Source organism: Vulpes vulpes, chromosome 10 (genome assembly GCF_048418805.1).
Source record: "Vulpes vulpes isolate BD-2025 chromosome 10, VulVul3, whole genome shotgun sequence".
Taxonomy (NCBI): Eukaryota; Metazoa; Chordata; class Mammalia; order Carnivora; family Canidae; genus Vulpes; species Vulpes vulpes.
In genome coordinates this window covers 97130842-97147099 of record NC_132789.1, presented here as the reverse complement: position 1 = coordinate 97147099, position 16258 = coordinate 97130842, and the positions used below count along the sequence as shown (strand labels likewise).

The window sequence follows — 16258 nt, the reverse complement described above, 5'->3', positions numbered from 1 at the left end:
AAGAGAAAGAGAAAAACAAAAGTGAACCAACGTTCTTTCACTTTTTCTACCTGTTGTCATATAAAAACTTGGGGAGGACACTCATATAGCACCAGGCAGACCGGAGAAGCTAAAAGTAGAGGGGACTGTACACAGTTTCATATGGGAAAATCTAGAAAGAGACTGAAAAACAGAGTGCTTTCATCGCAACATAGGGAGAGCACAACAGCACAGACATGACACCTTTAGTGTTTGGGCACAGAAGGCCTCGGCCCATCTATGCTGCCTGCCTCAGTTCTTAGGGATCTATGTGAGGAGTTGAATTTCATTAGCTCCTGCAGGGTTCTTGGTCATGAATTTAGTGTCCCAACAGTCGCTAGACTTGGCAGGTACAAGACCCATAGAGCAGACAAGTGTAGGCTCAGAACAAAATGGAAGGCATGGCTGAGTCTCCATGCAACCACACCATCAATGAAATGCCAGCAGCAATGGAGGATTTGGGGGCTGGACGCTCAGCTCCTGACCTTGCTGAGAACAGCCCATACACTATATAGGTGGACATAACGGGAACCAGGCAAGAGAATTATTCCTCAGCTGGCGGTCAGTAGGAGCCGGCATAGGGCACCATGTGGACCAGCACCATTTTCAGCTTCCCCCATTTGTGTAGAGAGCATCTAGGGAAGGAGGAGGAGGGTGTGTGAAAGAAAGTCCCCATGTAGAGATTTTAGATTTTCAGTAGATTAAATAACTACCAGAATTACCTATCTGCAAACCTAAAATGTTTCTTGTTTTGTTTTGTCGCTTTCCTTTGGAAACAGAGGAGTCAACATAGGGGAGGGCTAAATCAGTTCTAGGAATGATTTTAGGATGTTATTTTGCATGTATGAGCCATTTGTGAAAATATTCAATGATTTTCAGGGACTCAGTTTTTCAAAAAACTGGCTGAAATAAATAAAAAGTTTTGATTTAAAAGTTTAGTAAGATAGCATATGAGACCTCAGTACTGAAATAGCACAAAGTCTATCGATCATTCTATATCCTGACCAAAAAGATTGACCTTTTTTCCCCTTGTGGACGCTTCAAGTATTTTTAAATTATGTAATATTTGGAAATACAGATTCCATTTATACTTCACATTTCAGATTATAAAAGATGTATATGAAAACAATCCTTCTTGGGTAGTGTTAATGTGGTATAGGATTAGAAAAGATTTGAGATCTATTTTTATTTGGTAAATTAATTGTGTATTTCTAGACATTTGTGGGGGCAAATGAACAATTTGATCGATTATCAATGATAGGAAATAAGTGTTTTCCCGCCCAAACTGTACTCAATGCTTACAATTATAATCATGACTTGGGCATACATCTGTCATTTCTTATGACCTGCTGATCTTACTAAACGTTTTCTGCATTTTCACAAACTAAATATTAAGACGCCTTTGAATTAGAAAGGAAGAAAAATAGATAAGTTATATTCCCCACGTTTGAAATTAAATGATCCGCAGGAAAAATATTTTTATTTATTATAATTTTGAACAAAAAAAAAAACACTGAGTTGGTTAGATCGGACTTTTATTTTAAACAAAAATTACAATTCTTTTGTTCACAAGACAAGACGAAAGTTAATATAACGACTTTTTAAAGTGAAATTATAGATTTCCTTGAGACTGACTTTATACAACTAAATGAATTCATCATATTATATATATAACACATTGAAACAGTCTTCCACATATTTACGAACTGACGTTCAAATCCAGAACTCTTAGACATAAATTAAATTTCATGTTACTAAAATTTCTTTGTTGTACATACAGAATTATTGTGAATACGTTTTAGACGATCCCAACATTTGTTGTCTCCTTGGTAAACATGAAGAACTATGACATATGAAGACACTGTATAAGGGAAATTAAATCAGCTTTGATCCCATTATTGAGAAAACCATACAGAATAGGATTAAGACAACAGGACATCATGCCTAGCAAATGACAAATGCAATACACCAATTTAAAATGCCTGTTTGAAATGAGGTTGTCATTAAAATCAGTTACCACATGGAAAAGGTGTAGTGGCATCCAGCTAACAGCAAACACTAGTATCAGGATGGTTAGTCTATAGAAAACACTTCGGGATCTCTTTTTGATTCTCATGATGGAACGGTTTACTCTCATGTCATGAACATCCGAGTTTTCTTCAGGTTTCACCTCAAAGCAGGTGGGGACCCCCGGTATGAACTTACTGGATGAAGAGAGCTGACTTCTTACAGAACCAAAGTTTTCTGGAAGCATTCTTGAATGGTTCTCTTGAGGAGGTCTTGCCGGAGCAGGTAAGACACATGCCGTCTTCTTGCTGTACCTTCTCCTGTGCTTTCTGATGAATGAATAGCTCCATTTATGGCTGCTGGAAAGTTTCACCTGAGGCCCACTCTTTTTGAATGGTTGAAGAGTTAAGTTGATCATCTCATTTTCTTCCAGTTTGTTTTCTTTGTTGGACAACCCGCAGCTTATACTCCTGCAGACACTGGTATGGCTCACAGTTAGACACACCAAGGGAAGAATATACTGGACTAGCAATAAAGAGATAGTAAAAGCAATTCTGTACGAATCAGATGGCCACGACTCAACACATAAATACCTGCTGCTCAGCAATGCGGAGTCAAATGTTTCCTGAAGTTCCACCAGACTGTGAAACACTGGAAGGGGAGAACAAATCGCAAAACCTAGTGTCCAGACAGTAGCAATCAGGAAGTAGCCATGGTTTGCTGTTAAATTGTTAGATATAGGATGCTTGATCATATGATACCTGACAATGGCAATTGATATTAGAATTAAAGTTGAAACCAGAACTGACACACATTGAAGAAAAGGCATAATGTGACACATGACTTTGCCAAACATCCACTGATCCAGCAGGACAGAGGTCAGTGTAAAAGGTGAGCAAAACAGCACGACCAAAATATCAGAGAAGGCCAAATTTCCTATGAGGAAGTTTACCATCGTCTTCTGATTACGCTTTCTCATGAGAGCCATTAAAATAAGTAGATTCCCCATAAAACCGAGAAGACTTACAAATGTATAAAGTCCAATCAGAAAATACTGTAAATCATCTACACTGCTTTTATAGTCATCCCAGACCGGGAAATCAGAATTCCGAGTGGCAGCAGTATTGTTCTCTGTGGCAAGTGTCTTGTTATAAAAATCCTGGAGTTCTAAATCCATCTTAGAGTCCTGCTTGGAATAAAAAGACATTAGTTACCAACTTTTAAAAAATTACATGACTACGATAAATCATTTCTGAGAGGGAGACTACATTTTACAATTTGTTTGCATCCCTTATTAATCTCCTTAAAAAAAAAAAAAAGGTTTCATGAGGTCTTTCATTGGTTCCAAGTGCAGAACAAATATCACCTAATAACAATGACAGTGAGTCTGAGTCTATCATCATTCCTATGATGTATTAACTTTCATTAAAGTCACAGATCTTGTTTTTTAAATTTATATAGATATAATGAAAGGGGAAGTATATAAGAACTTCAAGAGACCTAATTTACAATAGCTCGTTACTACTATTCATCCAGTCAAGGTGCTTATTCCTGGTGTGGTCACATAATCTTATCTTAAAACATTTGCTGGTTTCCAACTTCAATCAAGGTCAAACTTAAAAGTCATCTATCCTGAAGCATTCCGGGGTCTCCTCAATTGGATGCGATCTCCTCTTCGGAACCCCTGTACTGCTCTGTGTATAGCTGTCTCATGCCATATGTCACAATTTGCCTTGCAATGCAATTAAAATACATAGCAGCCTACCTTATCCACTTATAAGCAATGGAAAACAGAAAATTGTTATTTATTCATCATGGTATCTACCACAATCCATGGCCCAGTGACTTCACAGTTGTAGGTGCTAAATAAATATTTATGGAAAAATGAAAAATTCAAACAAAATAAATATTTATGGGAAGAGGAAAAATTCAAGCAAATGTCTTGTATCCTAAATATTATCTAGTTCGTGCAGTGTTCAAATGTAAGCTTCTCAGGTGTAGAAACACTATCCTAGGACTTCGGCGTATACAGTAGGCACTTAACTAAGTGTTTATCAAGCTGTACTGTTGACTATGTGTGTACAATACCAGATGGCAGTCGTTCCATGATCAATTCTTCGTCCTTTGAGATGTGCCAGATTATCATGAGTTAGGATAGCTACTGACCAGCAGTCCACTAGTGTTTTGAAAAACAAAATTTACCTATTTATTTTTTTGGCCTAAAAACTGAAACTAATTTTCCACTTTAAAAAGATGGAATAAATTCATATTGTCTAAGGAAAATCTGGATCTTAAAATTAAATACAGAAGTAATACTAATATCACACCCCAGTATAAGTTCTTTTTCATTTCAAACAAAATTAACAGTGTAATATTATCGATGGCACAATGGTATTCTTATTTCCTGCTACACATTAGAGATTTGACAGTATTATAAAAAAGTAGGCACTATTATTTTTTTAACAAGAGTTTCCTATAGAATACTCGGGACAGCAATAGTTAATTAGTTCTGATGGATATACATGTTGTTATAGAGATCCTCATATAATGCAAATTTAAAAAGCATTTACACTACATTTCAATTTATATTTATGTACGTATTTCTAGGTCTATAGTTGGATAACTATAGTTAAAACTATAAAAATACGTATATATTTAATTAACGGTGAATACTATTATCTTTACCCTATAAGGGACTTTTAGGTCCTGATCCAAAATATTTCCAAATAGAAAATCCTATTGTGTACATACATCCATTATAAATAATTTTAACTTCAGGTTTATAGACAGCAGGTTTCAAATAGGATGATATAGGCATCATTGTTCTATGAGAAAACTTGAAAGTTTAAGTTTTTCAGAACTTTGACAACGGATTCTATGTTGATTAAATTACTTTCTGGTAACTAAGCACATCCCTTTAAAGATAAATTAATTCAAAAGCTCAGGATCTTATTCATTCATTCTTAGGCACTAGCCAACAATTTACATTGATACTGCCCCAAGTTAAAAGGGGTAAACGGGTGCAGGGTCACTCTCGTGGCCTACAGAGTCAGATAGTCCTCATACCAACCTCGCAGGAACTATTCTGTACAGATTAGCGAGCTTCTAATCAAAGTAGCTTTGACTGGCCTTTCTGCCTAATTTCCTGGGTTCTGACAATTCCTCTGGTTATCAACCTCGTTCATAATCCTTTTTACATTTATAATGCGTGTAGGTCATTTGTTACTGTGATCCCACTTAGTTCTTCTGTTGACTCAGTTTCTTGAGACAACTCTTTTTCGCTGTAGATCAGTGGCTACTGGTGGCTTTTTCTACTAGCTTGTAGAAGGAAGGACACTACTACTTGTAAGGAAGGAGGACAAAAGAGAAATTGAGCAGTTGGTTCTAGAACGGCTTTGTGCTTTCTTGGGACATGTAACTAGAGGATGACACCTCCTTAAAGTAAAATGTTACTGTCTAAAATTTTTCGAAGGAAGAGGAAATGCAGTACAATTTACGGTAATAGAAACAATGTGGTTTTGAGTCTAGCATTCGGTTCGACTCCAGTGTAGTGGTCAGTCTTCTCAATTAGACCCTAATGGAGACAAAGGAAAATGTTTTAATTCTTTTCATGATAGAAATGATGCTTAATGGAGTGATGGTGTACATGATGGATACTAAGTAAACACTCTTACTCATCATTTTAAAAAGCACTTTAATTTTTCCCAGCTTTAAATGAAGAGGGATGAATCATCCAGGGAATACAAGAAAATTCAGGATAGTGTATGACCATATGTATGTAAACACACGTATATGTCTGGTTACATACACAGATATGCTGGAACCACGAAAATTAGACAGGTTTTCAAATGGCCCTACAATGAAATAAGGAGATAGATCCACTGACAATGGGGATAGTTTAGCACTTTAAATTTTTGAATGAGGTCTCTTCAGTGACAAAGCAACATAAAGCTAAAATAGCAAAAAAATATTTACAACATATGTTTTTATTTAAATGTAAAAGAAGTACATCAGATTTCGGTGTGTCACTAAAAATTTTCTATAAAACAAGCGCAGAAAACACTGAACTCATTAAATTATAAAAACCATTGCCTTGTTAGTAAGCAGAGGAAGGAAATGCCATCCTGAGTATTCACTGGACACAGGACAAACTGAGAGCAACACTTCTTTCCCTCCCTAAAAAACACTACTTTATATATAATTTGAAAGGGGAGGCTCCTTTTATTAAGGAATAGCTAAGAGAGATTAGTTGTTCCTGCCTTTATTCATTCAACTAGCGTTTATTGAACAATTATTGTGTGATGTGGTCCGCAAGGCTCTGCCATAAACATAACAAATACACGGTACAAGGTACTGTGGGGGGAATTCTGAGGAGTTATTTCAAGGTTATATGATGAGTAATTACAGACTACAAGTGCCTGAGATATAAAAGGGCCTAAATGATCATGAATGAATGAATGAATGAATGAATGAATGAATGACATTCTCCTGACTGCCAGTGTTGGATTTTTTTTTTTTCACAACAGCATGAACACTTAACACTGTTGCTCAATATCATGGATGCCTCTTTGCATCTATTGATAGATTGACAAATTATCATTTTTTTTATGTTTTTTTTTCCCCTCTCCTAACATTCATTCCCTCACTTAACATTCATTTATTCATTTGATTTTGGTGTGACTGTAGCCAACCTTGTGCTGCTCTCCCTCTAGCCCCAGTCCAACCCATCCCATCCACATGCAAAAATACACATATCACTTAATATCATGCTCCACACTAAATGGGCATTTTGTGACTCTTTGCTCCAACGACTTCTCACAACTAGAGCAATTTGCACTGGGGCCGGGACAAGGAAGGGAATGGGCAACCCAATGGCATGTAGAGTATTTGGAGCTGAAAATAATCAAGACCCAAAAGACTCGGGTAGAAACTCTGACCTCCCCACCAAATGCCTAAGAAAGATTTAGCTAGAGGACCTGAACCAGGAAAAGAGCTACTCACAGAGATTCCTTTTTGCCTAAGAAACCCAGCTGCACAACAGAGCAACCTGCATTTTCCAAACATTTCCTCTCATCTTCCCGCTAATGGCTCTCCTCTCTTCCTCCTCTCCTTAGCTCAGGATGACATATACGCCTCATTTTGCCTCTCTTTGGGATTTCCGTGTCTGTGTAGATTCCCTGTAGGTAGGAAGCTAGATTTGATTTTCTTCTGTTAATGTGTCTCACGGAAATGTAATTCTTAGTCCAACTAGAACTTTGGGCAAAGAAAAACTTCTTCCTCCCTGACAGTAGCCAGGGGGATATTTCAAACAGTAGGAAATGTTTGTCCAGTGAGATTTGTGTTGTTGTTGTTGTTGTTGTTTTTTTAATTGAAAATCAGTTTTAATTGAAGCTACTTTAAAATGAAAGGGGGGAAAAAAAAAGCACAAAGGGCTTCTTTTCTTAAATTTACCCTTTCACTTCCCTGAAAAGCACAATAAGCAAACCTGTCATGGAAATGTAGATCTGTTTAATTATGATCTGCTTTTATAACAAGCGTTATTATAAGGGACACTGTACAATTTTATGCAACACGAATACTTTATATGTAACACAAGTAATGTAATAAGTATACTTTTCTTCATCTTAGAGTGCCAGAGGAATTATGAACTGTAACCAGAAATAAACATTTAAAGACGAAATATCACATCAGAAGAAATTTGATACTGTAACCAGAAATAAACATTTAAAGATGAAATATCACATCAGAAGAAATTTGATACTGTAACCAGAAATAAACATTTAAAGACGAAATATCACATCAGAAGAAATTTGATACCGAGTGTGAAACCTCTGCTGCGCTTACTGGTGACATTTTCCTCTTTTGTATCTAGTTTTACCTCCAGTCCCACCATCAGGGCTCCCAGGCTGCAACCTCAAATTTTAATCCTCAGGGTAAAAAAAAGTGAAAAAAAAAAAAAAAAAGTTCTTTGTCACATTGTGACTGCTAAAAAGCAATGTCTCCGCAGGCTCGCTGGAACTTTCTGATACTGTGGTTTCCTTATAAAAATCGATCTGTAGCTGACACCAAGACAAATGAAATGTTTCGGATGGGCCTTAAGTAGCTAGTTCCTAAAAGGAGTAATGGGAGGAGCTGCCAGGGATTCACGGGATGGCGAGAGCCCGCTCACGGGTCTACAGGAGCCTCCTTTGTCCGGGTATTTCCCGTCCTGGGGACGTGCACCTGCTTTCACGGGGGAGGCATCACCCTCAAGGTCTGGGCGATCCTGGTCCCCGCAGCAGCGACGAGATCCCGGCTCTGCCCTGCAGCCCTGGCCCGACCCCCAGCAACCGCGACGTCTCCAGGTCCTCAAATTCCCCCAGGACCCCTTGTAAAAGCCGGAATCAGGCAGAATTGGGGTCGGGAGAGGAACGCGGCTGCAGCCGACGGGAGCGGGCGCGCGCCCCTGAGCTCTAACAGCGGTTCCCCCCCCCACCCCCCCCGGAAAAACCCGAAATTCAAGATTCGACCCGGCCGGAGCCGGTGCGGGGCCGCGCAGACCCGCCGGAGGGCTCGGGACTTGGGGCTCAAGGCAGGTCCCCGCTCCCGGAGGCCCCGGCCCGGCCTGCGGGCTGCGCCCCCCCCGGACCCCGCGCCCGCCGCACCGGGGAGCACCTGCCCGCGCCCCGGCCCCCGCCCCGGCCCCGACCCGCGGCCCCGGCCCCCGTCCCGGCCCCGGCCCCCGCCCCGGCCCCGGCCCCCGCCCCGGCCCCGGCCCCTGCCCCGGCCCCGACCCGCGGCCCCGACCCCGACCCCGACCCCGGCCCCCGCAGGCTGCAGCCCTACCTGGGGCGCCCGCGCCTCGGCTCCCGGGGACGCGCTGGCGGCTGCGGCGGGCGGCGGCGGCGGCAGGGGAGGACCGGGGCGGGGGGCGGGGGCGGGGGGCGCGGAGAGGAGCCTCGGACCTCGTGACGCCGCCGGGACCCCGGGGACCCGCTGCAGGGCGCCGCTCCGCGCCCGCCTCCCCGCCCGGCCAAGGCGGGGCCCGAGCAGCGGCAGCCCCCGCCCCGCGGCCCCGCAGCCCCGGGCACCCGCACCCCCCGCCCCGCGGCCCCGCACCCCCCGGCCCCCCGCAGCGCCCCGGCCCCCCGCAGCGCCCCGGCCCCGCACCCCCCGCCCCGCGGCCCCGCAGCCCCTCGGCCCCCCCCGCAGTCCCCCCACGGCCCCCCCGCATCCCCCCGCCCTCCGGCGCCCCTTCCCCCGCGCCCTCCCTCACCCCTTCCCCTTCCCAGCCGCGCCCCCAGCCCCCCACCACCCCCCGGGACCGGGGCGCGGCTCCCCGGGGCCCCCCGCAGCCCCCCCCCCCCCCGGCCGAGGCCAAGTTAACTGGAGCAGCGGGATCTCTGCCCGCGGGGCGCGGGGCCTGGCGGAGCCGAGGGGAGGACGTGGGGGCGCCGGGGCAGCGCCTAGGGCTGGGGCTCCCCAGAGCACGCTTCAAGGCCCGGTTCTCCCTTTGTTCGGAACAAATAAAGAAAGAAAGAAAGAAAGAAAGAACCCCCCAAAGGGGACGCTGCTCCTTTGCACCTGTTTCGGCAGGAGGAAGGGCCAAGCCTGGCGCCGAGGCTGGTGCGAAGGCGGGAGGGGGGGGGCGCACCTGCGGGGAGGGGGCACGTGCGGGGAGGGGGGACGGGGGGCGCACCTGCGGGGAGGGGGCACCTGCGGGGAGGGGGGACGAGGGGGCGCACCTGCGGGGCGGGGGGAGCGGGACGGGAGGGCGCACCTGCGGGGAGGGGGCACCTGCGGGGAGGGGGCACCTGCGGGGAGGGGGCACGTGCGGGGAGGGGGGACGGGGGGGCGCACCTGCGGGGAGGGGGCACCTGTGGGGAGGGGGGACGGGGGGGCGCACCTGCGGGGAGGGGGCACCTGTGGGGAGGGGGCACCTGCGGGGAGGGGGCACGTGCGGGGAGGGGGGACGGGGGGCGCACCTGCGGGGAGGGGGCACCTGCGGGGAGGGGGGACGGGGGTGGGCGCACCTGCGGGGCGGGGGCTGCGGTCCCCTGATGGCGGCGACGGCTGGGGGTCAGGCAGGCGGGACCGAACCCGCGCTGGCACTGCTCAGAGACACAAAGACGGCCGGTGGTGGGGGGGGAGGGAAGGGTTGTCATAGGTCAAAAAAAAAAAGAAAAACCACAACCACCCCAATACCCTCCAAACATTTGGCCCTTTGTTTCTCAACGTGATTTCCATCCCCAGAGTTTCCAAATCTGTCTTGCAGGTTCGCCTTATTTTCGTTAGTCATTAGTTGGCAGGTGTTGGAGGCTTCTGTGTGTGTGTGTGTGTGTGTAGGAGGTGGGGGGGGGGGGAGAGACAGACAGACACACACTGGAGAGTCGCAGACAGGCCCACGTGTCTGTAGCCGCGACCTTGCAGGCGACAGATTGTATTTATTGTACATTTCAAACCTGAAAACGATCATGTCACGGCCGCAGCCACAAGTGTTTGGTGATGAGTGTGATCCACTGGGGCCGGGGCTCCAGTCTGGAGGGGACTGTCCCCCTCCGGGGCAAGGCAACCTGCAAATCTAGCAGAAGTGAACAAAAATTCCTGGGCCCCTGTGCTGCATCTTAGTGTCTGATACGCAGGGAATCGGCCAGAGAGTCATCCAAGAGCTTTTAAATACCTCAAGGGAACCTAGTTCCCATTTCATCCTTCTCTATTTTATTTCTGGAATGCTAGCACCTTCTCCCCAAATGCTTGACAGAGCAGGCAGGGTCGGCCTCTGTAGCCAGGGAGCTGAGGGATGGAGTGTCAGGAAGGGTGACTGGGGAGAAACCAGTTTCCTTCTTAGACTGTGTTGACTCCAGCGTTGGCACAGGCAGTACAGGACACACTGCCACGGGAATTTCTGTCCCTCGGTCCCTGGCAGGTGCAGTGCACACCTACTTCAAACACGGTGGTCTGTGAAACAGCTCCCAAGTGAACCCCGTTGTGACTACCTTCCGGAATACTAGTCTCTGCTACAAGCTTTTGTATGTTAAAAATACAAGATGGATTTTATTTCTTTTCCACAAACGTTGTTTTCTTTGGCTAATCTCGACCCTTTGTTTGAAGTAGCTGTTACTATCAGAGTATTAAAAATAAAAGGCCGACATGTCAGTGAGACAAAGATTTTGATTCACCCACCGTTCCCTTCCCGCTGCACACACAAGGATACAGGCCTCAAGAAGCCTTCCTTCAACGCACGTTCAACCTACGTGGAGCAGACAAATTAGGTGGACAAATCCTTCTTTGGAAGATTTGGTCAACTTGCAAATTCCAACAATATGCTACATCAAGGGGAAGCTTCGAAGAGCAATGCGCTTTTACCTTCAAATTTCCCAGGAGGGGGATCCCTGGGTGGCGCAGCGGTTTGGCGCCTGCCTTTGGCCCAGGGCGCGATCCTGGAGACCCGGGATCGAATCCCACGTCAGGCTCCCGTTGCATGGAGCCTGCTTCTCCCTCTGCCTATGTCTCTGCCTCTCTCTCTCACTGTGTTCCTATCATAAATAAATAAAAATTAAAAAAAAAATTTCCCAGGAGGGATTCAAGGCTAATCATCATCACTCTTTGTAGAACATAATACGGGATTTTGTTCCTACTTGATGGAGTAAATCCAAGCAGGTGGAGTACTACCTCTGGGAACACAAATAGTAATGTCCACCTCTGCTCTAGGTATTTTTTCCTACTCGCTATTTATAAAATACTCATTTGGGAAATTAAGTTGGATTTTATGTGTGCTACAAAATTAAACTGGCTATTTTCCATTTCTCACGGTTCTTCATCAGTTATGAAAGAAAGCCTTTCTGTAAAGGTGAAAGTTAAAACTACGCAGGACTCCTAAGACAAATTATTGAATAATAAAGCACGCTCCAAACAATGCCTGAGGTAGTATTTCTCTGAGGAACGTGTCTGTTGTTTCTGTCAGTTATTGCTGCATTTTAATAACAGCTACCGTTGGTGAAGGACACTTACTAATGTGCATTGAAATAACCTCAAATGATATGTCATCTTGATATATAGGAATAGCGGTAACAAACAAAATAGAAAAAATGGTACTATTTTATTTGATGCGTTTTCTTTCTGTGAGGATTTTTGTCACACTCATTAAGAGTAGACATGTCTTCATCCACAGTTTTGAGCATGGCTAATTTAAATCCTTAATTCTTAAAATATATGGAAGAGGCCATTTCCGCATATTATCAGAATATTTTTATGATGCTCATTGCTGTCTTGATTTCTTTGCAATTGTATTAGTTTGTCATATAATCAGTATTTAGGACTTAAACACAGTTGGGAAATACATGCAGTTTTTTAAGGAACAGGAGCAATTAAAAAAGTTAACCCAAAGTTTTGAGTGTAGAGAGCCATTGTTCCAGAGAATACAATGAGAATTTTGAGGTCCTAAGGGGGTATGACAAACGTATAATTGTCTTCTTCTGACAAGCACTTTGCTACTTAGGCAACACTTTATCTTTCCTTTTGACTCCCGAATGATTAAATCATTAAGTATAAAGCAGTGACTGATTTCCAGACAGAACGTACAGTTCTTTTTTTTAAATAAATTCTCCGTGCCAGAAATACATACACACATACGTGTGGTACGCATATGTAGATACCTCTATGCAATCCTGTATCACAAATGTCGTTGTATATTGGACTCTTGTCAGAACACCTGGATTTCATTCAGGCTTTATTTCAAATTAGTGGCATCGCTTTAGACAAAACACTTGGCCTTTTTAGTTTTCACTTTCTTTGTAAACTGAAATGTTGTGACTAGTAGATATGGAACTCCCTTTCAGGTCTGACTCTCTCTCTCTCTCTCTCTTTTTTTTTAAGATTTTATTTATTTATTCATGAGACACAGAGAAAGAGAGAGAGAGGCAGAGACACAGACAGAGGGAGAAACAGGCTCCATTCAGGGAGCCCGACGCGGGACTCGATCCTGAGACTCCAGGATCAGGCCCTGGGCTGAAGGCGGCGCTAAACCGCTGAGCCACCCGGGCTGCCCGAGGTCTGACTCTCTAGGACTTTATGCCATTTACAAGCATGTGTTATAGATACATATGTAAAAAGAGAACCTGTTTGGATCTTCAGACAATTTTAATGATCATAGAAATTGTTTCTCTCCATATTAGAAAAAAAAAGAAAAAAGAAATACTATGGATAGCTTTCCATTTTTACTGGCACATTCTCTTTCCTGCAGCTATAATAACTACATAATGATACTTGATTCATTCTCTAAAAAGTTGTGGATGTCTTACATATCAACAAATGATTCTTTGTTTCATTATATTATTTCAAAAATCTCAGCACAAAATATGTAAAAGAAGACAACGTAGACTCCTTTGGGGACATACAGTTTCTATCATGTAAATCCATATATAGTTCATATATTATTCCCTTTTGTAAATCAACCCAAAAAGTGGTGATGTTGATAAGTATCTGCCCAATATTACTTTTTAAAGCGAAATTTTCATTTCTTAGCTAAGTTTTAATGGTCAGTATTTTACATCTACTTATAAGTCTAAATATAGCTTTGCTATATTTAAGTGGAAATGGAAGAGAAATGATTTATTTGTTTTTGATATGTTGGTTTGTTTTGAATAGTCTTTAAAAAGAATGTTTAGAGAACTGTTCAAAGCATAAGCCCAGAATCCAAAGTTGATGTGGTTAAGTGAAGAAGTGAACGTTCCTGGAAAATGTATCTGTAACCATATTCCTACTCTTATCATACAGGTAATTCAGCTTTTAAAAGTATATTATTCAGCAGGTAGAAAAACTTCTAAGACATTTTTCTGCTGGACATTATATGCATTTTTAAAGGCAGGAGGACGAATTTTTGAAGCTTATATTTAGTAGGAAAGCAGAATTAACACACAAAGAAAATAAAAAAATAAGAAGACTCATCAAGAGAAGTACGTAATAAGCGCACATATGCATAAAATATGTGTAGCATTTACATATATGTAAGATACATGTTTTCACGGATTCCGTGCATGTATAGAAGCAGCAGTTATCCACCGTAACTAAGGTGCCCAAGACAGTTTTAAATGTTTCGGACGAACACGTGGGCCTGATTTGTGATGTTCATAGTTTATGTAATCCTCCCTTATTCCTTGTTCTTCAATCCTCCACAGAACTTTGCTCAACGTCTTGTTGCTACATCGAATCCAGGCTGCGAGTTTAAAGAGGTGAAAAAAAGTCGTCACTGTCTTCCAGAGATCACAGTGTGGTTCTGTGCAAATACACAATTAATTGCATCTAGTGTACTCAATCCTGGGTTAGAAATAAATTTAATGGGCTGCAGAAATATATGAATACGGTATATTCAGCCTATGGGGGGGATGGAGAGGTATGAAAGAGGGCTTCCTAGTTGAGAGGCTACTTGAACTGAAGCTTGAGGAACTGGTGAGTTAAATCCCCAAATGATGGGCCTGAGTAAATAAGAAGAGGGGATACGGCCTGAAGGTGAGAGAGGGTGTATCAGAGAGGTGCAAAGAGTTTGGTGTGACTGAGTGTGTGGGAAGTGGTGGAGGATGATACGGAAAATATCGGTTAAAGGACACTGCACTTGAAGTGTCTGGAGAGCACCTAGACTATTTAAGCTGGGAGGGATATAACTGGACCATCGTGAAACCCACTGAGGCAGAAGCCCATTCAGCAGAGAAATAAGTAGAGCTTGATCGCATGTAAGGGATGTTTAGGGGGTAGAGTCAACGGGAATGTGTGAGCGACTGAATTTGAGAGTGTGAGACAGAAACACAGGACAGCTCTTAGATTCTGGTTTGAGGGATGGGGATGATGACCAGACTGAGATTCCCGTTCACCAGCTGAGAAGCACATTTGTCCAGGAAGCCCAGAGACATCTGTCCTTTAGGTGGAGATGTGGGGTTGTGAGCACACAAGCGTGTATTTGACGACACAGGGCAGGATTATGCATTAAGGGTTTAAAAAAAAAAAAAAGAAAAGAAAAGGAAAAGATCAAGAATGAGATCTCTGGTAAATTTGGGTATTTCAAGTCAATCAGGGAAAAGACGGGACCACAAAAGGTGGTGACACACAAGCTTTCGAGGGGGTGGTCTTGGACGGGGGGAGGGGAAGGTCCTCTGAGCGAGTCATCTTCTAAAGAACCATCCAGAAGGGCAACAGGACAGAGACTTTTGGGAAGAAGAGGAAAATGGAGAGGGACTCACTTGCCCAGGTGACATCACTCAGTAGCAAGGTGGGGAGGTGGTCCCCAGAGCTCCGAAGGGCAGCAGCGGCCTGATGTCGTTTATGGATACAGATTTTGTTCTATCCATGGTTCATAGACGATGGGTGCAGTTTCTCGGGCTCTAAAAAGTGGATGGGCTCTCACTGGTTACATACAGATTTCTCTGGATAACGTTTGAAGCAATTAGATGTGTGAGAATTTGGGTTTGGTGCTGTCTGGCTTTGGGCTACTAGTCCTAACCCGCAGTGAAGAAGCAAACAGTATGGGGGCCCCGTGGGCTAATAGGCAGGTGCCATCTCGGGCCCCCTACCTAGCAGGATCCTAGGGAGGAACACGTGTGAGAAGTAGGGGGAGACCTGGGAGAGGGAACAGGGGACCGTCCAGCGAGCAAGGAGAAAAGCCTGAAGTGTGGCGTTCATGCAATCAGGAGAAAGAAGATTCCAAGAGCGTAGGGTGGTCAAGAGAGGCACCTGCACCCTAAAGAATAAGTGTGATAATGTCTGAACCGTTTCCACGGGCTTTGGTCACTGGTGGGCTGGGCAGAGGTGGTTTCCGGCGGCCCATGCTGCGGAGGCAATTGGTGGAGGAGTTCCCAGGAAGGAGAAGGCAGCACAGAAGCTGGGGCATGGGCGAGGGGGTTACCAGGAAGGAGTGAGCGATTTTATTTTTGTTTTCATTTTAGTGTTGCACCAAGAAAGCGGCACTGTTGACTAAACAGGTGTTGTAGTTGTGTTATTGTGTAACAGCCCCCACAAATTTAGTGGAATATAAACGACAACTCACGCATGGATTTTCTGCTCCTGGATTGAGGGGGTGAGCACAACGGGGGTGGCTTGTCTCTGTCACACGACATTTGGGATGTCGGCCGGGAAACCCCAGTGGGCTAGGCTGACTCAAGGCCTGGGGCCCAAACAGCTGGGGCAGAGGAGCTGCTGCTGAAGTGAGGCCTGTGGGAGGGAGGCCGGTTGTTGCTGACTTCAGAAGCAAGGAGGAGCCTATGGA

General features: G+C 44.4%; 1 protein-coding gene across 3 annotated transcripts; it reads right to left on the bottom strand.

Annotated features, from left to right (window-relative positions):
- Nucleotides 1-1536: 1536 nt before the first annotated feature.
- NPY5R (neuropeptide Y receptor Y5) lies at nt 1537-9614 on the bottom strand. 3 transcript variants are annotated; one of them, XM_072724979.1, is made up of 2 exons: nt 9589-9614; nt 1537-3211 (listed from the first exon to the last, which is right to left on the bottom strand). In XM_072724979.1, exon 2 carries the CDS (start codon nt 3200-3202, stop codon nt 1862-1864), a length of 1341 nt encoding a protein of 446 aa, XP_072581080.1. In that variant the 5' UTR covers nt 3203-3211; nt 9589-9614; the 3' UTR covers nt 1537-1861. The 3 variants fall into 3 exon arrangements, with proteins under 3 accessions (XP_072581080.1, XP_072581081.1, XP_072581079.1); XM_072724980.1 differs by lacking the exon at nt 9589-9614 and adding an exon at nt 8851-9084; XM_072724978.1 differs by lacking the exon at nt 9589-9614 and adding an exon at nt 7843-8431.
- Between the last annotated feature and the right edge of the window lie 6644 nt (nt 9615-16258).